This window comes from Triticum urartu, chromosome 7A, assembly GCF_056163025.1.
Source record: "Triticum urartu cultivar PI428250 chromosome 7A, HENAU_Tu73, whole genome shotgun sequence".
Taxonomy (NCBI): domain Eukaryota; kingdom Viridiplantae; phylum Streptophyta; class Magnoliopsida; order Poales; family Poaceae; genus Triticum; species Triticum urartu.
In genome coordinates this window covers 237,653,827-237,677,563 of record NC_141879.1, presented here as the reverse complement: position 1 = coordinate 237,677,563, position 23,737 = coordinate 237,653,827, and the positions used below count along the sequence as shown (strand labels likewise).

Here is a 23,737-nt window from a genome sequence, read left to right as displayed (position 1 = left end):
CGGACTAACCATTGAAAAGTGGTAGCGATAGAGTAGTGTAGGTAGTAGTTCCTAGCAATGCCGATTAGCGACATTGCATATTTTGAAAAATGTCGATTGGTGACCGTTCTAGTTGCAAAATATATATATTGCGACGACTTTTGACCGCCAATATAGTTGCTAATTATGTGTATCGTGTTTGATGACGATCATGAACTTTTTGTTCGGATTAAACGTAGATTAAATCAAAATAAATTTTTGAAGCAAATGAAAGAAAGACAAATATGAAAGCTACTGTTTGGCGATTTTCTGTATAAACCCGACAACTTTTAAATCGTCATGAAGCACGCTTCCACATGGCGGATGGTAGTCCAAATTATGTCTACTCTCATATAGTCTTTTTGTTAACTGGAGGAATTCATTGATAAATAACTCTATCAACAAAAGGCACAAGTAGAAAGGAAAGAGAAAGCAACCAACAAGGACGGCAAAAATCAGGTAAAAGGGTAATGTCCAGAGGTTTTGTTCACATATGAGTGAGGATCGCAAAAAATCATATGTGTGAACACGCCTAGAATAGCTGTTTCAAATGGCAACATTATGCATGAACAGTCCTCACTCATATGTGTTATCGAATGAAATATGTAGAAAGAAATGACTTTTGTGATGCAATTAATTCAATTAAAGTATTATTGAAATATTTTGAACACAATGCATGCGTTCATTTCTATGAACACATACGCGTATACCCTAACCTTATGAGCACATTCGAAAGACTAAGGTGACACATCATTTTGAGATTGACAAAGTCGTCACAGACATCAAATCTAATCCAACACTTGTTCGCATTAAATATCGTACAATTGACTAAATATGAAATCATAATCTCATGTTTTTCTACATTTTAGATTAAATCCACTGAAAGAAAAGAATTACGAAGTATTGTATGTGCGAGATTCGTGCCTCGGTCCCCGTGCAATTTTGCGTGTGTCACTAGCCAAGAGATATGGCTGTCCGGCCAAACAAGACAAGGAGTACTGCCTGATCGAAAAAGCAGATGAAAGGCTTTCCCCGGCCGGCAGAGTTAAAGAAGCAGGCGCAGTAACTCCGGCTAGGTAACTATGCGTACCTACCACACCTGCCTCCCATCTCGTCCGTCCACACGTCGTACGATCAGATCCTCGCCGTCCGGCCCTTTCGCCCAACGGCCTTCTGTGCATACCGGCGTCCCGCGCACGGGCCCCGCGGACCAGTCGCGTTAAAAAATATTCGATCGTGCATCGGACGCCTCGGATCCCCTGTAGTCCGAAAAGGCTAGGCTTATCTACGGCCAGTATCACGCTGAACCTCCCCCTGACAGGCGGGTCCCGCATAGAGCGCCTTTCCAACTCTTTTACTTTGCATCCCTAAAAAAGAACTCTTTTACCTTGCAGTTGTCCACCCCTTTCACGACAGATGGGCCCAGGTGAGGTGGGGCCGGAGGTTCAGTGTGCGTGACGGAGAGCGGCTAGAGAGCGGCTGCAAGGCGGTGGGAGGGAGCGGAGCATAAAACGGACGTGACCAGCGCCACGCCTCGCCTCGCCTCCCCATTTCTCTCTCCCACTCCCCCATTACGTCTCTTGCTCAGACCCTGTGCGTGTGTGAGAGAGATTCTCGTCTTCCACTTCCACCCCCCAAATATCGTGTGCGCCTTTTTTTTGCTGCTCATGTTGGCTTCGTGCGGGAGGAAGGGGTTATGCCAGCGGCAGCGGGGATCAAAACCCTAGAGGAGGCGGCCTTCTGATGCGAAGCTAGGGGGCGCAGCCCGGCTGCTTGAGTCAGTGAGGTAAGCGATCGGTTGGTTGGAAACATCGGGGGGCCGATTTCATCGGCGGGCGTCGCTTCCGGCTAGAAATTTGGGGGGGAATGCCTGCGTTTTGCGGTGATCTTGGTGCATTTTTTGTTGTTATTTCTGTTAATATTTCGTGTGCTTGCTTTTTTGGGATGTTTTCCCCGGGCGTGGCATTTTGATTTGGTTGGTTGGTCGCATTGCCTATGATTGGGTAGTTCCGTACGCGCATGCGTCTTCGTAATTAAGGGCCGGATTTATTCCTATCGTTTGCTAGCCGTGCTGGTGGGGAGCTTAATCGCCGCGCCCTTCTCGTTTTCCGGCGATTTTATTCCGCTTAAAGGCGCGGGGTTTGCTTGGATTTAGGGGGGTTTTGCGAGGGCGCAGAGACGCCAGGAAGCTTCCGCGACGCTGCCGCTCGCCGCGACCTACTTGGCCGCTCGCATTCGCCGTGCCTCTCGCCGCTCGCCGCCGACTCCGAGTTCGCTGCCGCCTCCACATCCAGGCTCTCAACAACTGGGCGGCGCAGGCGGCGGCTTCCGGGTGGTGCGTTTGCCCCACGGATATCTCCATCATCTCTCGTCCTCTCAAACGGCATCGATTGCTGTATTTTCGGGGCTTATGGGTTCGTGGTTATTATTTTTGAAATATCTCTGGTAAGGCTCGGGGTCAGGGAGTTCGAAGGTACTGCGCTGTAACCCCCTCTGCTACTAGTGCTCCGTAACAAACTGAGACTGCTTTTAAATTTAGCGAGGAAACTGGGGAAATTTGGAGATCTTAACCGTCAAGGTGTCTATCCACTTTCCGTGCACAAATGCAGGCATTCCTGCATGCATGTGTGTGTGCGCCTGCCTCCCTATTTTTCATCATGCTTCTGTTTTCTTGCCAATAGTGCCTAAACCAAGATAAAGTAGTTATGCCTTTTTTTGTGGGGTTTCAGTCTTCGATAAGTTACATGGCGTTCTTAGTTTTCTCTAATGTTATACTGACTTGGTCGAAATTAGGACATCGAAGCCGAAAACAGAAGTCCAGAAAAATATTAGCTAGCGTTTCTCTTGGTCCCATATAACTTCGTGCAACTTCAGTAGGAAGGTGATCTGGGGTAGGTATTGGCATGAGTGTCAACGTTTAGTTTGGTAGATTAATATTGCTGTATCTCAAACAATTTGTGAGTTGTGAAACATATACAGCTCTACAGTATGATAAACAAATATTTGTGGTGCTTAAACAGGTTTTATAGAGGCGTAAAAGTGAAACAAGGACCTTCCAGTTGATACCAGATATGATTGAGATTGCTGATGAAGATAGTTCTGGGGTAGGTATTGGCATGAGTGTCAACGTTTAGTTTGGTAGATTAATATTGCTGTATCTCAAACAATTTGTGTGAGTTGTGAAACATATACAGCTCTACAGTATGATAAACAAATATTTGTGGTGCTTAAACAGGTTTTATAGAGGCGTAAAAGTGAAACAAGGACCTTCCAGTTGATACCAGATATGGCTGAGATTGCTGATGAAGATAGTTCCACCGGCATTGATTTGATTTGTGCCTTGTGTGATAATGGTGGTGAAATCGCAAGGTACACGTTTATTTGTTTTCTCTTTTTTGTGCTCTGAATGAAATGTAATGAAATAATCAGTTATAGTTCTTTATTACAGAATTCTCAACCATTTATTTGTTTTGGATCGCTACTAAAACTATTGAATTTGAAACAAAGTAAAACCATTGTTAATCATCAACATGCACCTTCTATAGGTAGAAATGGCTTTATTAGAGAACATAGTCGCTAAGCTTCATAGTTCTAATCATGCAATAATCTATACGTTGATGCTGTTTAACAAGGAGATGCCTTGACCTACAACTTATTGAGAATGCAGCTTGGCTTATAAATTGCCTGCTATTTTGTATGGAAGCTCTAGGAAAATGGTGGAGTACTAACCATGCCTGGTTATATGTGTATGACAGTTGGATGTTTTATTCCACTTTGTGCTCACCTGGAGTACTTGATCTGCTTACTACCTTTTACAAGCTTTGCTCTACATGTCGTTTACTAGCTGGGTTAACTGCTTAAGCGTTATTCTCTGGAAGTTTTCTGTTCAAATCAGTTCTTACCCTTTGTTACATAAAAATAAAATACATGTAGAATGAGTATTTGGTCCTATTAAATCTGTAAGTATCTTTTTTTTAAAACACATGTTTTGGTTCCATTCAATTGTTCTGTTGTATCCCTTCCATAATAGAACACTAGTAAGCGTGCACGTGCAACGCACGTTATAACCTGAGGCACATATTGAGCAAAAGAAACAAGACCCCTCTTAAATCTGACTACAACTCAAGCCTTTCAATTGGCATTTTTCAAAAATTCAGTACACGACACGAGCTTACACAGAAAGTCTAGTCACATATATCTGGCATTGCTACATCTTTAATTCTTCTATAAAAAAACTACCATATGCCCTGGGATAACCACCATCTGGACATCCATGTGATGAAAGCTTTGCACCTTTCACCTGTGATGATTCTTAGTTGGTTGTGCCTCTGTCTCCCCTTATTCTCTGAAAGATATAAACAAGACAGTGTCATGTATAATGCTCTTGTATCTACAATGATCAGCCAATGAAGTTGTGCGAGCTAACAGCTTTCCAACTTGATTACAACTCAAATCTAAAAATCTGCAGGTTACGAATGATTCTGATGACCTGCGATGGCAGCACCTTGAAACTAATTTTTGAATAAAACCGTGCATTTGGAATACAAAGAAATACTACACTGGAACATGCATTTGAAGAAAAATACAATAATTCACCCGGAGAAAGGAACAGTACTAACAAACTGCTGCATGCAATCAGTGGTTGTACAAACAAAAAATAAGGTGAAAAACATGCACATTGTTTAGAAGAAGCAGACTGTTGACTGCCTTTCCCATAAAATAAATGTTTTTCTTTCACATAGCTTATAGCTTACAAATCAGCAGAGAATGTAAAATTGATACTGTATTAGAAAATGTGATAGCTCTGGGATATAAATAGGAACTTTCTTCAAGTTCACAAATATATAGCTTGTCCTTTCCTTTGTCCAGAAAAAATTCCCTGAAATATAAATAGTAGAACATCATGCACCATTTGTGAAGAGCACTTACTTGAACATATGTTGATTTCTGAAAATGCTAATGTGCAACCTATATGGGATGTGGGCATTTTGGAGGCAAGGGAAGCAATAACATCACCCAGTGCAGACAGTGACTTGTTGATGAACTTTACCTCCTTAGATCTCTCTCCATCTACTTCAGTTTTAGCCAAGCGCTCACTTCAAACCACATGTGGGTAATCCTTTGCCCAGTTACCACATGCTCACTGGTGACAGTGACCCTAACCAAGATGCAAGTAAAACAAAAGTTCAGATAACGTTATCCCATTGCTAAAATATTCTCATTACCATGTCGAGTATGCTACTCCCTCCGATCCAAATTAATTGAAGTAGACTTGGTAACACTTTAGTCCAAAATTATACTAAGTCAGCATCAATTAATTTGGATCGGAGGTAGTAAATTAAATCTAGATTACTGACCTCACGACTGACAACTTCTCAGCACATACAACCTCTGAATAAAACAATTAGAATACAACACATGATAAAATTATTAAAACAATTGGATTGTACAGAGAATGGCGGTTCCAACTTTTCTGAAATGTTACACTTAGCAATTAGGATGATGCGGATGGTGAAGTAATAGAACCAACGCATGATATCATTGTGTGTAAATTTCATCAAGTCAGGTAAAATAAACTTGTAGTGCTGACCATTCCACAAGCACATAGATACGACACATCAATACACACACTCATGTTGGTGCTTTACTTAAGCAGTAGTATTTTCACAAACCCCATGCCAGGTGTATGCCAAGTGCACTTCACCGAGTTTTACACTCGCCGAACCCTACCCCGAGTCCCCGAGTACATATCAGCATAAATGTTTTTTCTGCAGTGCATTTGCACGTGCAACGCACGTATAAAACACTTGATAATTCCTCATTCATCATAGTTAAGAGACAATTATTTGAATAAAAAATGTATTGGCATGAATTGATAAATGTTCCTGTTATACAGGAAAACGCTTGCTTGCACCTATTTTGCGGCATATAGGATCTTTTTTACATGAAGCGACGAATGTTCCTGTCAGTTACACACAAACAGACGCCACTGGAATCGTCTCGCATGCCAAGTATAAAGTTTGGCGAGTTTTCTTTCGTCAGGAGCTCAGCAATCACAGTAGTCTACCGAGTATCAACGTATATGAACTCAGGAAACCAAAAGAATCTTGTAAACACACCTACCTATTTGCCCAGTTTCGAGGGAAGGGGACTCCACGAGACAATATAAACCCATAAAACTCAAGTCATTGATGCCCTGCTCATTCTTTATATGCATCAAGATGCTCTTGAGATGTAGATGTTAGTTTATTTTGCACTGAAATATGTCAAAACACTGAAATGCTGAAAGAAAAATACATGATCTGCAATGAAACTTTTCATCCATATTTCATAGCATTCACAACTGCCTAAATAATATGGAATTGCCATTGGCCGCAAATTACAAAGTCTGCGCTAAATAAGCAAACCTTATACAATTCTAGTGCGCTACCATAATTTTTAGACTGCGGAATTCTACAAAATAAATGAATTTGGAACTGCCTAGTGGTCTACAATCCCAGTAATCAAGCAATCCATGCACACTTTGTATAATAAATGGATTTTGCTTGAATAACAAACTAACTTGTTGTACAGTTCTACAAGCAGACAAGATAACAAACCTATAAGAGAAGATATGGAACCATGGAAGTACAGGGAGATTGAAAACACAAGCCTGGCGTGTTCTTCACAGCAGATAATGTTGATTATTTGTTATAAACCGTACTTACTATGTTCAACTGAACTGAAGTATACTAATTAAATTTGGACTAACCATGCTGTCCTAATACATCAACCAGGAAACAATTTCAAAATATACAAATAAGATCATGATGAGTAGTTTATTTGTTAATCACAATGGACACAAATTTCAAATTGGCTTCAAGAAATAACATCATTTGTACATCTATGACTTACGAACATCAGAGCAAATATTTTTATGATACCAGCCTGAACTTCAAACAAAATTGTCCTGACGAACAACTATCCAACTGTACCACCCTGCACATCAAGAAAAAAAACATCACATACTCACTGCATTCCTAGATTTAGAGTGTTTTTGTGGCTCTATTATGTGAAACACCTTCACTGACAGAAAGTAGTGGTGCCAGTTGTTTAAGGAGAATAATAATCCACACACCATAGCCAGGACATATTTTTTTCTTTCACATTTGCATACAAAGGAAAAAGCTCTGTAGAAAGATATTACCAGCACTTGGGAAAGGAATCGATTGCAGTAGCGGTTGCATAAGAAATGATGCACTGATTTCTCTCGAAGCTTTCCTGCTTATTCACACTTACAAAATTCAAATAAAGACCATCAAAAACAATTCGAACAGTCTGGTCAGTTCTAGAGGATTTTCCATATGTGACACTCTCCTGAATGTTGAATCTCAGCAATGTTGTAGAGGAGTAGGCCAGTCTAATTAATTAGATTTACATGTTTGTAAGTCTCGATCCTAGAAACTTGCAAACCTACGGTTCAACAAAGGCTGCAATTTACTTTTTACTGAAAGATATGTTATCTATTGATCTCTCTCTATCTTATGGCTGAGATGAACATAATTGTGGAAAGAAGCCTCCACTGAAATTTTAGTCTCCACTGTGCGCCACCAACCAATTTCCGAACTAAGGAGGCGGAGGGGGAGTCGCATTACCAGATTTTGAAGCCTAGGACGGTGTGGTAGTGTGAAGCTGCTGCCCCGGCAGCAACTGCAAAATAAGGTACAGTTATACACACCCAGCACATAACTTGGGATCAAAATTGTGAGAGTAGCGTATGATATAACAGCTATACACACACAAATAGTCATGGAGTAGCAGCTTAGGACATGCAGAGATAAGATGTGCAACTGAACATGGAGAAAGAAGGTTCCAGCGGTGGTGGAACTCACCTGCGATGCCGTTCTTGTCGCCTTCGCCATCACGTCGCCTCCTGGTTGTCCACTCGTGGGCTTCATGGGGGACCCTCGGTCGTGGCACCGGGCCTCGATGGAGTGCGGCAGGCTGCTGGCGGCGGAGCGGCTGACGCAGGGCGCCATGGCGCTGCGCAGGGACCCGACGACGCCCGACTTCCTGCTGCTCCCGCCGATCTTCTGGTTCCCGGCGCTCTCCTCAGCCTCGCGAATTGCAGGGGCGCCCGCCTCCTCCTCCTCCTCCAACCACCTCCCGCTCCACCGAAAGAGATCGCCGAGCGGAACACCTTCATTGCCGCGCGCCTCGCCGCCTACTCCCTGCCATGTCCGACCTCCCCGTCTACTGTTGCGACCCCTCGACACTCACCAGCCCCGCGCCGGGCCAACCTCCGCAGCGTCTATCTCGGGGTGGATTAGGAAGCACGCCGAAGAGGAAGGGAAGGGAGGGCCGGCGGCGCAACGTTGCTACGGATCCGCATTTCTCAATCCAGGGAAAGATAGAAGGGGAATCGTGCCCAAAAATCACGGGGTTGTGGGGCGGGGCCGCGGGGATCAGGGACGTGGAGTGCTAGAAGAATCGCAGATCACGCGTCTGCTCGGCAGAACATTTCATCTCAGACGTTCATCTAGACGGCAGACCGTTCGCCTAATATAGGCAGTAGGATGTGCTTAGATTGATCTGATCTGACGGTACAGGTTATTCTGTGTACAGTTTGTTGTGTGGCTTTGGGAGAAGTCATGTTTGCTTTTTTAATAGTAGTATAGATGCATTAGCATTTTAGGTTGAACCTTAGTTTCTCATTATGATTAGTAATGTGTGCTTCTTCTAAACTATCTGCAGCTGTGAAGGCAAGTGCCTGCGGTCATTTCATGCAACAAAAGATGCTAGTGAAGACTGCAAAACATTGGGCTATACTAGGAATCAGTTTGATGTATCTATTCTGACCCTCAGTTGGGAGTGAATCATTATTTTTACTTTTCTTTACCTATTCGAGGCATCTTTTGATGAGCTTGTACATATTTACAGGCGATGAAAGTTTTTCTGTGCAAGAATTGTGAACATGAAAGATATCAATGTTTTGCCTGTCACAGGTTGAGTTCAGCGAAAACAAATCCTCCTGAGGTTAAAGCCCTTTTACCTAATATAGTTTTGAGAAATTTCAAGCAGACTAGTTGGCCGCTTACTCGAATTATTATATCTTGTAGGTATTTCCTTGTGCCTCAGCAAGTTGTGGGCACTTTTATCATGCTAAATGTGTTGCACAATTGCTCTTCCCTGAAAATGAAGCAAAAGCAACTGAGTACACGGCAAGGATAATCAATGGGGCGAAATTTGCATGCCCAGTCCACAAATGTGATGTTTGTAAATATGGTGAAAACAAGGAGGTTAAGGAGCTGCAATTTGCTGTTTGCCGACGGTGCCCAAAGTCATATCATCGAAGATGTCTGCCAAGGCAATGAGAACTTGTTCCCATATTTGTGACTGTAGTTCGCATTCCTTGTTAGTTGGTATTTACTACGCTGCCTTGGATCAAACTAACACATATGTACCTGTCAATAGGAAAATTGTCTTTGATGACGTAATTGAGAATGGTGTGTGCCTTTTCCAAAGGGCATGGGACGGTCTTCTGCCAAAGAATCGCATCTTAATATATTGCCTGTAAGATTTGTTTCCTTTAGACAATTATTTGTTTTCCTTGCTATGTTGGTGCATCTTTCTGACTATATTCTTTTTTTGGCCAGCAAGCACAATATTGATCCAAAACTTCGAACTCCTCTAAGAGATCATATTAAGTTCCCTGATGATCCTATCACTAAAAAATCATCCAATGTGAATGGATTGAGAAGGGTTAAGATACGACGCCTTGATGACTGCCTCCCTGTCCCATCATCCAGTAGCAAAAGACCCCTCGGTACATCAACTTGTTCTTCCTCCATCAATTCGATAGCGAAAAGGAAGAAAGAACATCTGCCTGGAGGTACAAAACATCCCAGTATGCAAAAATCAGTCATGTCAGTGATCCCCATTAGCACATTCCCTGAGGTTGACATAAACACGGCGACGAGGTAAACATATTACTCTTTACTTCTGTGCTCTTTGTTCATCTGTCTATGATCTTCAGATGCACTCGATTACAAATTTAAGTTTACCTCTTAAGTATTTATAAGAGCATATATAGTTGCCATGCAAAATATTCTCTTAGAATTATTATTTGCATTTTTAGTAACAAATGTGCTAAACGAATGTACTAGTAAATGTTTATTGGAGTGTGTGAAAAGTCAAAGCTTGAATTTGGGAATGGAGGTGGTGCCAAAATTCTTGTACGTTAGATTTAAGATGATTTGGGTGTTTAAGTTTAGTTGTAAAGTTAGTGGACGACAATAAGAAAAGCTTAAGGGTCACTGGACGCCACCCTGTAAATTTACGTAAGCAGTTGCAAAACAATTGTTATTTTTGATGAGTTTATCATCTTCTGATGATGAGCGAAAGGTTCTTGAAACGCTTAGATTCTTGCAGAATGCTGATCTGATAAGCCAAAAAGTTTGTGTATCTTGTGTCAACAAATATAGAACTGCACAGTATGTGCTGATGTGTGCCAATCAAGATAACAAAAAACCTTTAAAATGCAGGGTCATCATGTTTACTTTGTTCCCAATTGTTTATGTGCCGCCATCATATTAAATATTCTGATTTCTGAGGAATGCTGGCACTGCTACCTTTGCATTACGTTGTGTCCAAGTATTTGTTCAATTTGTGCATTTCAATACTGTTGTATTCCTTATGTTGCCATAATCCGCAACACAAACACCGAGACTAACCTAGTGGTAGTCTCTCAGGATTTATGACTTTGCACAGAAAGCATCATCAAATATAACTATTGAGGATGTACAGAAACAGCTAGTGGTTTCGTCTACGTACACGTCATTTATGAAGAATACTGATAAAGTTACATTGGGAAAGGTGGAAAGATCTGTCGAGGTACTCTACTGCACTTTCTTAGAAGCAGTGACATGTATTTGGTTGATGCTGATGTGTATTCTTGGCAGGCTGTTAAGACTGCGGTTCATATGTTAGAAAGTGGTGCGGATATTGAAGAGGCCAAAGATGTATGCTCACCATATGACCTTTTCCAACTTGCAAAATGGAAGGTACATGCAAATTCATTCTTTTGTTTCATCCTTGTGTTTTTAGGATTGTAGAATTTGGCTGTTTGTGATAACTGATAATTGGACATTGAGATACTGAAAGTTATTGTAATGATCTGAGATACATGCTTGTAGTTTTTCCCCTGACATGGTATGCATATGATCGCAATATAAATGATATTATGAGCTATTATGTGCAGAACAAACTGAATATATATCTTGCCCCGTTTCTTCATGGCATGCGCTATACATCTTATGGGCGGCATTTCACAAAACTGGACAAGCTCGAGAAGGTAGATCTACACATTATTTAAAATATGTCTTATTTGTTCCTGCTATGGAGTTTTCTTCTGTTCACTATTTTCTGGTAGCGAGTTGTCATGTTGCGACTTCTGAGTAATGTTCTGACATGAAAATATCCCGCTTGTTGTGTTGAAATTGGTCATAGGATATGTTTGTCCACGTATGCCTGATCCCAAATTGGCATCCATTTTTGTACAAATATAGTTGGTTAATGCTGACATTAATTACCCAGAGTAGAGTTGGCACTTAGAGTCATGGTTGAGAATCTAGTTATGTGCAGATTCAACAAGGTTTTTTTTTGTTAGAACGTCAGCTTTATTAAACTCTTAGACAAAGTTACAAAGGGTCTCCCGGATACACTCAGGAGTAGAATGGAAAACAACAACACTAGACAAATTTTTACAAGACTTAGCTAACAGATGAGCAGCTATATTCACTTGCCGACGAACATGCTTGAACACCACAGACACAAAACTCCTTGAAGCAAATTTTATATCATTGACCACAGTACCAACGATGGAACGGTCAGAGATACTTGAATTAATCCTAGTAACCAGCGACTGGCAATCTGAGGCAAATATCACTATGGAGAATTGTTCTTCTCGGGCCAGATACACACAGCTCTTCGTAAAGCCAAAGCCTCCGCAAGTTCAGGCTCCAATGCCCCAAGGTTGTTCCTCAGTAAGCGTTGTGGCATCTTAGGGTCCAGTTGTCTATTAAGCTAAGTCTAGAAGTATCCAGGGTGAGGGTGTGTGTGTGTCCTGGTAGAAGAGTCTGTTTGTGGGAAGAGTCTTGTCATCTCCTAGATGAACCCAGCCTAGTCTAGAAGTATCCAGGGAGTGTATCCTAGTAGAAGAGTCTCTGGGTAGAATCCAGTTGTCTCTTAGATGAATTGTCCAGGGTGTGCTGAATTACTGTTCAGTGAACATTCAACCTAAAGGGTCTGTATAAGGGTGTATTCCCCTTGTAAGGAGTCAAGCAAGGAAATATCTAGGTCCTATGCTTCTCTTCTACCCCTCTAATTCTCCTATCTTTCCCCACTACCTTTTACTGTACCACGGCGCCTACACGGCAACGACCCTCGCGTCCAGCAAGTATCCCACCCCACAACCTTGGTAGCCAACGTTGGCTACAACAGTGCGGCGCCTACACGGCAACGACCCTCGCGTCCAGCAAGTATCCCACCCCACAACCTTGATAGCCAACGTTGGCTACAACAGTAAGCTTTACTTATGATCCCAAAGATCAAAGAACTTGCACATCTTAATATATAGACGACAAATGAATGAGTTAACATGATTTGGTAGTATTCAACCATGTTTTTTTACTGCAAATTACAGTAAGAATATTAAAGAAGATACAAAGTGCATTGAAACTGTGAATTTGCACTTGGTAGCAGCATTTGTTGGGACTTTGTAAGACCGGTCCTTTAGGGGCTGGTTATCTTTATTTGGTAGTCTTTTTAACTCTTATATATTGAGGTAGGTAAGAAGCCTCCCTCTGATAATCTGATTAAAGAGGGGTTTTGCTTTAGGGTTAAACAACAGTGAACTTGATCTGCTCCCTGGAATCTTCTCCTCTCCCCTTGTATCATCTAACCCTTTATCTTGTGCTGCTAAGAATCTAGACAAATCTGCTCCCTCGAATCTTCTCCTCTCCCCTTGAATGATCTTAGTATTAAACACTAAGTCCTGCATTGAGCACAAAGGACAAAAAACTTGGGTAATATATTTCTTATTCAGGAATTTGGCGTAACTAATATTAATGTTTAAAGATCATCTATATCATTTTTTGTTTCTGTTGGCTATAAACAGAATTCAAGGTGAAATCAAGATATATTTATTATTCAAGAATTTGTGTGACTAATGTAATGTTAAAACGTGTTCGAGATGAACTCTGTTTCTGTTGGTTATAAACAGAATTCTAGGTAAAACCAAGTTTAAAAGTTTGGGGGTTAAATTAGCAATCTGCACCTCCTAATTTGATACCTATTGCAGAAAACAGCATGGCTACTATTCCCTTGCACTTAAGAATGGTCAGCAGGTACTTTACGAAGATACCTGTTTCTGAGACGCAATTTTATAAATGCATAGAAATACTACCCCTGGTGGTTGTGTGGAACTGTTGCCAAATTAGGTAGTGGTAAACTACAATATACTCCTTAGGGCATGTTTTTAATAATAGAATTTCTTCATAAAGTTCTGGTATTTTGTTGAAATTTGACTTCTCCAATAAATACAATTTTTCCAAACAGCACATTATTTGTTTTGTACAGCGGCTACTCTTCAATCTCTGGTTTCATTTTGTTCTCTTTCATTGGGTTGAAAATTGTGCTTGTTATCTTGCTTAGAAGGTTATGGTTAGTTCAAGCTTTGTATATACTCTAGGTTGCTTCCTGTTCCTAGGTTGTTTCCTGTTCCTGACTGCATTCTTAATCTGTCTTGCTGAAGTAACTCTGGTGATTTTGTGCAGATTGTAGATAAGTTACAATGGTATGTTCAAAGTGGTGATATGGTAAATTTCTGTTTTGGTTTTTGTTACTTCAGTCTTGAGTTGTAAACATGCATAAGTGATGCACCTATTATAGCCCACTTCCATCTCATCTCATACATGCATAGAATCTGTTATTTTGATCATTCAGTCATGGATTTTTTTATACTACAGTGTTATCATACATATATGCTGTCAGTAACAATCATAGACGGCCAAGTCAGATGGTGATGCGCCGGTAAAAAAAATACCGAGGCAATTGTTTGAATAAAACATTGCATTATGTTTGTCTGCATAAAAAGTTTATCATTGATTTTGTTTTATTAAAGTTTCTACCAGTTTGTAATAATGCAATATGATCACCTGCTTGGACTAGTTGCCATTCTTGGATTAACTAGAATCTGCTCATAATGTGCATGTTTGGACTATTTTTATTCATGAATTTAGCTTCTGTTCTTTTTTCTGTCTCAACTCTGGAAGTTAGCTCACCACTTATTTTAGGGACCCAGATTCAAAATTGACTGCAATATGTCCAACAGAAGCTGTTTATCATGACCTGTGCATTTTTCTTATTCTTTTAGGTCGTTGACTTCTGCTGTGGTTCAAATGATTTTAGCACATTATTGAAGGAAAAGCTTGAAGCTTCTGAAAAGAATTGCTTCTATAAAAATTATGATCTCATCCAGCCAAAGGTGCTTGCATTTCTCCAATTGTTATACATGGTCCATTTTTATCTTTAATAGTTTAATATTCCATGTACTATGAAATACTCCCTCCGTCCAGAAATACTTGTCATCAAAATGGATAAAAAGGGGTGTATCTAGAACTAAAATACATCTAGATACATCCCCTTTTATTCATCTTGTTGACAAGTATTTCCGGACGGAGGGAGTAGTTAATTGCAGATATAGATAGGAGCCTGACCAGGCATCCAATGTCTTTTGCTACTCCCTTAGCAAATTTTTGATTCGTTGAAGTGTTGTAGCACAGCGGACTGATACAGCATTATAAATATTTCTCCAGAATGATTTCAATTTTGAGAGGCGAGACTGGATGACTGTTCAACCAGATGAATTGCCAGCCGGATCCCGATTGGTATAGCTAGTGTTACTTTGCTCATGTCCGTTATGGCAAACTTCCAGATTTTATGTATTCAGTATTTGCTGTTATCGTCAGATCATGGGCCTGAATCCCCCTTTTGGGTTTAAAGCTTCGCTTGCAAACCAGTTCATCAACAAAGCCCTAAGTTTCAAGCCAAAGCTGATAATTCTTATTGTTCCCAAGGAAACAGAAAGGTACTTCTTTTCTCTTTATTCATCCCCATATAGCTTTCTGGTTCTCTTAATCTCCAACAATGTTCCACACTTGATGATGTGTAGGTTGGATAAAAAATACCCACCTTATGAGCTAATATGGGAGGATTCTAATCAGCTTGCAGGAAAGGTATGTTTGGACAGTGTTCCCCTTGAGAACTCCTATACTTTAACGCTGATGATAGAATTTCGTTCCTGATGGTTTCTTTTGGAAAATTACGCAGTCGTTCTATTTGCCTGGATCGTTTGATGCTGATAATAAGCAGATGGATCAGTGGAATCTATCACCTCCTCCTCTTTCTCTGTGGAGCCGTAGTGATTTTGCTCAGAAACATAATGAGATTGCTAAATCAAAGGGGCACCTCTGCAGCAGAAGACCGTGCTATAATGATTCACAAAGGGACATCGCAGGCAATGCATATATGAGCACTAGTGGCGATTTGGAAATGGGCAGTAGTGAGGGCGAGGTGTGCATCCCTGATGAAGAAATGCAAGGAGAGCGACAAGCAGAAGCCTCCGTGATAGACCAGTTGTTGGCTGACACATATCATGATACCACTAGTTCTCCAGGTGACTACTGGACTGATACCAACGGCCGATCAGGGCAACCTCGCAACTATGATACTCCAGGTGGAAATGACCCTCCAACCCATGAGTATTTTGCAGTCAGGGCAGCTGAATCTGACATGAGCATTTCGTTGTCAGGCAGAAGTGCTTCCCGGAATCAAAACCAAACTGTGTCAACCTCTGATCATGAGCCTACCAATGATCATATTGCTAGTGTATCTGCCAAGCAACCAACCGATCCTGCTGATTGTGACGAGGTAACATCAGCTGATGCCCAGCATGGGCTGGGAGACCCACCGTCTGCACCAGAAAATGCAGCTGGAGTTCAATACCGAATCCTGGAGGACTCCCCACCCGAGGAAGGACAGCTGATACCTGAGGAAGCACAGCTGAATGATTTGTCGTCTACAGATGGAAATGCAGCTGGTGTGCAGATGCTGGAGGAGTCGCCACTTGAAGCGGATGCTCCAGTGGCTGCAGCGAATCTGCCACTAGCGCATACCTTCCTGGGGCTGCAGTTTGCAAGTGCTCCCACGTGGCCTGGATGCTATGCCGCCCGTGAAGTTCTGTCTCGAGGCATGGGCTACCCGACCTTCCATCAGGGAGCCTCCTACAACTTGCTTGAGAAGTAACATTAACCAAGCAAGCAAAGTTGATGCCATCTTTTGTTAGCAATGACCGGTTGACTGTCTTGCTTTTAACCTGGCCAGGACGTCGAGAAAGAAAGGGAAACCAGCGACACCAAGTAGCTGCTTATGTGCCTCGGCTTATCTTACAGATGTGAGCTTGTTTATCTTCTGCGGCCAGCTTTAAAGTGCTGAGGTTGTGTGTGCACCTGCACTAATTTTGTACTAAAACTGTATCAAGAGTCATTGTGATGATGCTTGTTGACATCGTGTTTGTTTGGCGTTGTGGCTGCTTTTTGCTAAAGCCCAAATTTTGCCCAGAGAGCATCCTTTCGTCGAATTTAGCTGTCATTACTTCTGGCCTGTTGCTTTCGTATTTGTTACCGTGATTTCTTGTTCGAAGTCTCAGTTTGCTAAGGTGGCTATCCCTCATTCAGAATTTTGGTACTAAAACTGTATTTTTGCACGATGCAGTAATGGTGTAGCCTCTAATATATACGTCATCAAGATTTGTCCGTGAGAGTAGCTTCCTGTCTCTGCTATATGTTGGAACGGTGAGCCAGCGGCGACAACGCTGCGTTGGATGCTACCATAGGTGTAGAGCAAGAGCGTGTGGACGCGAGCGTGGGAAGTTGGAGCAGAAGCTGTCCATGGATGGGCAGCGTCACTCGCTAGTGGCAATGGGTATGGGTGGAAGAGCCGGGCCGATGTCGTGGGATTCGGTCACGGGAACGTCTGACCGGCGACTCCCTACCTGGAGACCCACACGTGCAGCGCCCTGAAACGGGAGTATTATTATCCAGGCAATTATAAGTGTGTTAGGCCAATTCTAACCACTGGACGTCCGTTTCGTTCGGATTTTATCCGTTTAGGTCGGTAAAATGGACACATGCGTCTGCTCTTGATCATCCGGCTGTCAGTGTGTCCAACCGGCCCATCGCATCCCAATTTGTCCATTTTTTGGACTTGAAATTTAAACGCGAACAAGAGCAAGTAATCTACTGCCCCCCCTCTCCCGTGCCGTCTCCCTAGAGGCGGCTCGGGCGGGAACCCTAGCCGCCGCCATCGGCAGATGTCATTGGGCAAAGCCTGCTGGCGGCCGGCAGCGGCGAGATCCATTCCCTCGCGCTTGGGCCTCTGCTCCCCCTCCCCCGCGCACTGGATCTCATGGTGGTCGTGGGCTACCGCCGGTGGTCCTCTCCACCGCGAATCGGTTCCCCTGCGCCTTGGTGACCCCCACCCCCCGGCGTTGGATCTTGGGGTGGCCGCCGCGCCTCGCGCGGGCGCTGCTGCTGGTTCCTGTTCGTCGATGGCCTCCCCGCTGTGCCACAACATTGTCTCCCCTGTCCCTCCAGTACCACCTCCTCTAGCCCCCCTCGCCTCCAATCTAGCCCCCCAGGACTTGTTGCACCCAGGTCCACCGACCTCTTCTCTCCCAGTGGCTTGGGCCATGCATGCCTCGCTCTCTCTCAGGCTGGCTGGTGGCGGCTGTTCTGGGTAGTGGCGGCTCTTGTGTGTACAACGGGATTGCGGTTGGTGGTGGGCCCGACGGTGCCCGATGCCTCCTCTATTCGACGACGGGTGGAGCTTGCCTCCCTGCAGTAGTGGCTCCAACCAGCGGTGGTTCCCACGTCTCGGAATCTTCTTGTGGCATTGGGATTGTTCAGTCAGGTCGGGGCGAAATCCCTGCACATATGTGCTGGTAACGGCGACACCTGCGGGTGTCGTCTCCTTCCTGAAGGCACTACCATGGCCTTATCCGTGCCCCTCTTCGAGCACCGGGGGAAACTCTAGATCCGTTTCTCAAGATCGGACGGCAACGGCGTCTCAATGCTGTCACCTTAATTAAGGTGCTGTCTTGGCTGCTCGTGGCGTCCCGGGTTTTTGATTTGGAGTTGTCGGGTGCCGTGCTTGGCGTGGTTACTTCTCTAGGCATGGGCATCCGGGGCGCAATGTACGACATTGTCGGCTCTTCCTCCATGGTTCCTTCCTCAGGCCCGGCCGTGTCCTGCAACCCATTTGCCGACTCTTCTAGGCGCTTCTGGTGGGGGTACGTTGATCCGGTCGGCTCTTGAGTCATAGCCACGTGTTGTGGGTGCCCCGCGTTGGTCGTGACGCGGCCTTGGTATCTTGTGTCTCATCTCCTCACCTTTCTTGGTTGGAGTTCGAGCTAGGCTAGTTTTAGGCTGTGTTGTTTCTTTTCTGTTTTCCTACATTTTGCTGTGGTGTACTCCTTCCATCTCTATGTAATATTCTTTCTTTGTGATGTTCTCTTCTACCTATCAATGAAATGATACACAATCTTTGCATATTCGTGATTTTTTTTGAACGCAAATAGACAATGCAAAAAAATTAAAAACATTAAACATAAACGTCCACAAAAGGCCAGTCCAACACATTTCTTAACTAAACTTAAAATTAAAAGACATAAAAAAACCTAGATAGCCCGTCGCCACCGTCGTCTTCAGTTCCAGCCGTCGCCGTCGTCGTCACCCTTGAGGTCGATGTAGGCTGACGGAGTCCAAAGGTGGGTTGGCGGCCCCAGCCAGGCAGGAGGCGATTGCGGTGGCGCCTACACAACCTATGGCTGTGGCGGCGACGGTGACCACATGCTGGGTTCCACATCACGGGCTCCTCGTCCTCGATTTTTTTTGAAACTATGATGATTTTTGTAGCAAATTCGGAAACTATACACCCTAATGCATAAAAATCAAAAATATCACCCTGTCGGCCTCCTGTTGGCCGAAGAGGGACTTTTCGGTCTACTGTTGGCCGAAAAAAGTGGTCTTCGGTCAATGGTAGGCCAAAAAGTGGTCTTCGGTCAACACCTGCTCTTCTGTTTTAAAAAATTCATATCAATTAGAATTTTTAGTATTTTAATTTGATTCTTTTTGCATTAGATTATAAATTTTATGAAGTTTCTCTAAATATCAAGTTTGACTAGATTTGAAAATTTGAATTTGAATTTTCATGAATTTGCTCAAATCACTAGATTGCCTATAATTTGAGCTAGGAGTATTTTTTAGATGATTCTTTTTTGCTACTGGTTCTTTGTGACTTTGTTTATCAGTAGTAATTAATTGGAAAATTTTAGGATTATTTAAAATTAGTTTTTTATGAAAACAGTTCTGTTTTAGTGTTTTATAGGTTTTGTGCTATTTCTTTTAATTTTAATTACTCTAAATTGTTTTCTTTAGCTTTTTTGACATATTCTTTTAGTTTTTGTTAATTTATCAGTAGCTATTTTATTTGTAGTATTTTTTGTATTTTATTTATTTTATCCTACTAGAAAACTTTGAGCTTGATAGGAGTTTATATTTAAAAGTGCCTTATAAATCCTGTACAACCATTGCCGTTTTATACATGAAAAAACTATACTTTCCCGCAATCTTTTTTCCCCCATTTTCCATCCCGCCATTTTCTCTGCTGCCATTTTCTCCCGCCATTTTCTTTCCCGTCATTCTCTCCCGCCACACTAAGGAGGCCAGTGTAGTCTCGTCAAGATGTCCGGTTATCCTTTTGATCGTAGTTGTTTTCACCCTAGTATGTTCAAATGTCTTTTGAGTTTAGACACCAATTTCACGATAGACAATAGGATAGTTCCATGGGACGAACTCCTCAGTAGTGACACCTTACTGAATGAGTTGGCTCATGCATTAAGTAGGTGCGGGTAGCCTGCAAGGACCTTTGAGGAAGTACGAAAAGAACTTCTCAGGTTGCATGGAAGATGGAAGAAGCAACAACATAAGGGTGAAGCATTCCTAAAGGCTGCAGCAGAACATACTTATTTATAGACCCAAGACAGCGAGGATGAAGACGATATTTTCATGCCGAGCACCAAGGGCAAGAGTACCGCATCGTCAAAGGGCAATAGTACCGCATTATCAAAGGGCAAGAGTGCTGCATCGGCGGAGGATGACGATAATGCCTTCATGTGGAGTGTGAAACACTCTCTAAGAGAAGTCATAAGTGTGAAACACTCTCCGATGATGATGACGAAGCTATTGGGGAACGTAGTAATTTCAAAAAAATTCCTACGCACACGCAAGATCATGGTGATGCATAGCAACGAGAGGGGAGAGTGTTGTCCACGTACCCTCGTAGACCGAAAGCGGAAGCGTTATGACAACGCTGTTGATGTAGTCGTACGTCTTCACGGCCCGACCGATCAAGCACCGAAACTACGGCACCTCCGAGTTCTAGCACATGTTCATCTCGATGACAATCCCCGGACTCCGATCCAGCAAAGTGTCGGGGAAGAGTTCCGTCAGCACGACGGCGTGGTGACGATCTTGATGTTCTACTGTTTCAGGGCTTCGCCTAAGCACCGCTACAATATTATCGATGATTATGGTGGAGGGGGGCACCGCACACGGCTAAGAGAACGATCATGAAGATCAACTTGTGTGTCTAGAGGTGCCCCCTGCCCCCGTATATAAAGGAGCAAGGGGGGGAGGCCGTCCGGCCCTTGGGGCGCGCCAAGGAGGGGGGAGTCCTCCTCCTAGTAGGAGTAGGACTCCCCTTTCTTAGTCCAACTAGGAAGAGAGAAGGGGGTGTTGGGGAACGTTGCAGAAAACAAAAATTTTCCTACGGTTTCACCAAGATCCATCTATGAGTTCATCTAGCAACGAGTGATCGGATTGCATCTACATACCTTTGTAGATCACGCGCGGAAGCGTTCAAAGAACGGGGATGAGGAAGTCGTACTCGACGTGATCCAAATCACCGGAGATCCTAGCGCCGAACGGACGGCACCTCCGCGTTCAACACACGTACGGTCAACGTGATGTCTCCTCCTTCTTGATCCAGCAAGGGAGAAGGAGAGGTTGAAGAAGATCCAGCAGCACGACGGCGTGGTGGTGGATGCAGGAGTCACCGCAGCAGGGCTTCGCCGTTCTACTGCGAGAGGGAGAGGTGTAGCAGGGGAGAGGGAGGCGCCAAGACTCAAGGGTGTGGCTGCCCCTCCCTCCCCCCTTTATATAGGCCCCCTAGGGGGTGCGCCGGCCCTAGGAGATGGGATCTCCTAGGGGGGCGGCGGCGAAGGGGTGGAGTGCCCCCAAGTCAGGTGGGGCGGCCCCCCACCCTAGGGTTCCCAACCCTAGGCACATGGGGTGGGCCAAGGGGGCGCACCAGCCCACTATGGGCTGGTTCCCCTCCCCACTTTAGCCCATGGGGCCCTCCGGGATGGGTGGACCCCCGGGACCCTTCCGGTGGTCCCGGTACTACCGGTGACCCCTGAAACTTTCTCGATGGCCGAAACTGCACTTCCTATATATAATTCTTCACCTCCGGACCATTCCGAAACTCCTCGTGACGTCCGGGATCTCATCCGGGACTCCGAACAACTTTCGGGTTACTGCATATTCATATCTCTACAACCCTAGCATCACCGAACCTTAAGTGTGTAGACCCTACGGGTTCGGGAGACATGTAGACATGACCGAGATGGCTCTACGGTCAATAACCAACAGCGGGATCTGGATACCCATGTTGGCTACCACATGCTCCTCGATGATCTCATCGGATGAACCACGATGTCGAGGATTCAAGCAACCCCGTATACAATTCCCTTTGTCAATCGGTACGTTACTTGCCCGAGATTCGATCGTCGGTATCCCAATACCTCGTTCAATCTCGTTACCGGCAAGTCACTTTACTCATACCATAATGCATGATCCCGTGACCAGACACTTGGTCACTTTGAGCTCATTATGATGATGCATTACCGAGTGGGCCCAGAGATACCTCTCCGTCATACGGAGTGACAAATCCCAGTCTTGATCCGTGTCAACCCAACAGACACTTTCGGAGATACCCGTAGTATACCTTTATAGTCACCCAGTTACGTTGTGATGTTTGGTATACCCAAAGCACTCCTACGGTATCCGGGAGTTACACGATCTCATGGTCTAAGGAAAAGATACTTGACATTGGAAAAACTCTAGCAAACGAACTATACGATCTTGTGCTATGTTTAGGATTGGGTCTTGTCCATCACATCATTCTCCTAAAGATGTGATCTCGTTATCAATGACATCCAATGTCCATAGTCAGGAAACCATGACTATCTGTTGATCGACGAGCTAGTCAACTAGAGGCTTACTAGGGACATGTTGGTGTCTATGTATTCACACATGTATTACGATTTCCGGATAACACAATTATAGCATGAATAAAAGACAATTATCATGAACAAGGAAATATAATAATAATCCTTTTATTATTGCCTCTAGGGCATATTTCCAACAGTCTCCCACTTGCACTAGAGTCAATAATCTAGTTACATTGTGATGAATCGAACACCCATGGAATTCTGGTGTTGATCATGTTTTGCTCTAGGGAGAGGTTTAGTCAATGGATCTGCTACATTCAGGTCCGTACGTACTTTACAAATATCTATGTCTCCATCTTGAACATTTTCACGAATGGAGTTGAAGCGACGCTTGATGTGCCTGGTCTTCTTGTGAAACCTGGGCTCCTTGGCAAGTGCAATAGCTCCAGTGTTGTCACAGAAGAGTTTGATCGGCCCCGACGCATTGGGTATGACTCCTAGGTCGGTGATGAACTCCTTCACCCAAATTGCTTCATGCGCTGCCTCCGAGGCTGCCATGTACTCCGCTTCACATGTAGATCCCGCCACGACGCTCTGCTTGCAACTACACCAGCTTACTGCCCCACCATTCAAAATATACACGTATCCGGTTTGTGACTTAGAGTCATCCAGATCTGTGTCAAAGCTAGCATCGACGTAACCCTTTACGGCGAGCTCTTCGTCACCTCCATAAACGAGAAACATTTCCTTAGTCCTTTTCAGGTACTTCAGGATATTCTTGACCGCTGTCCAGTGTTCCTTGCCGGGATTACTTTGGTACCTCCCTACCAAACTTACGGCAAGGTTTACATCAGGTCTGGTACACAACATGGCATACATAATAGACCCTATGGCTGAGGCATAGGGGATGACACTCATCTCTTCTATATCTTCTGCCGTGGTCGGACATTGAGCTGAGCTCAATTTCACACCTTGCAACACAGGCAAGAACCCCTTCTTAGACTGATCCATATTGAACTTCTTCAATATCTTATCAAGGTATGTGCTTTGTGAAAGACCTATGAGGCATCTTGATCTATCTCTATAGATCTTGATGCCTAATATATAAGCAGCTTCTCCAAGGTCCTTCATTGAAAAACTCTTATTCAAGTAGGCCTTAATGTTGTCCAAAAGTTCTATATCATTTCCCATCAAAAGTATGTCATCTACATATAATATGAGAAATGCTACAGAGCTCCCACTCACTTTCTTGTAAACGCAGGCTTCTCCATAAGTCTGCATAAACCCAAACGCTTTGATCATCTCATCAAAGCGAATATTCCAACTCCG

At 43.6% G+C, this 23,737-nt stretch overlaps 1 protein-coding gene across 5 annotated transcripts; it reads left to right on the top strand.

The window, feature by feature from the left end:
- The first annotated feature begins 1,550 nt into the window (after positions 1 to 1,550).
- On the top strand, positions 1,551 to 16,696 carry LOC125520090 (protein ENHANCED DOWNY MILDEW 2-like). 5 transcript variants are annotated; one of them, XM_087537855.1, is made up of 18 exons: positions 1,551 to 1,804; positions 3,039 to 3,122; positions 3,254 to 3,387; positions 8,752 to 8,842; positions 8,938 to 9,033; positions 9,117 to 9,364; positions 9,472 to 9,570; positions 9,654 to 9,977; positions 10,749 to 10,890; positions 10,959 to 11,060; positions 11,258 to 11,350; positions 13,833 to 13,874; positions 14,432 to 14,542; positions 14,874 to 14,945; positions 15,027 to 15,145; positions 15,230 to 15,293; positions 15,388 to 15,793; positions 15,869 to 16,696. In XM_087537855.1, exons 3-18 carry the CDS (start codon positions 3,305 to 3,307, stop codon positions 16,360 to 16,362), a joined length of 2,586 nt encoding a protein of 861 aa, XP_087393981.1. In that variant the 5' UTR covers positions 1,551 to 1,804; positions 3,039 to 3,122; positions 3,254 to 3,304; the 3' UTR covers positions 16,363 to 16,696. The 5 variants fall into 5 exon arrangements, with proteins under 5 accessions (XP_087393981.1, XP_048540858.2, XP_087393982.1 ...); XM_048684901.2 differs by adding an exon at positions 7,629 to 7,719 and having other exon boundaries at positions 15,388 to 16,696; XM_087537856.1 differs by adding an exon at positions 7,574 to 7,719 and having other exon boundaries at positions 15,388 to 16,696.
- The last annotated feature ends 7,041 nt before the right edge of the window (positions 16,697 to 23,737 follow it).

What these genes read in the sequence shown, in the direction of transcription:
- LOC125520090 (XM_087537854.1), top strand. Translation starts at nt 3,305, where the DNA reads ATGGCTGAGATTGCTGATGAAGATAGTTCCACCGGCATTGATTTGATT. An exon ending in CATCGAAGATGTCTGCCAAG is followed by an intron (nt 9,365 to 9,471) that starts GCAATGAGAACT and finishes ACCTGTCAATAG; the next exon opens with GAAAATTGTCTTTGATGACG. An exon ending in CGCATCTTAATATATTGCCT is followed by an intron (nt 9,571 to 9,653) that starts GTAAGATTTGTT and finishes TTTTTTGGCCAG; the next exon opens with CAAGCACAATATTGATCCAA.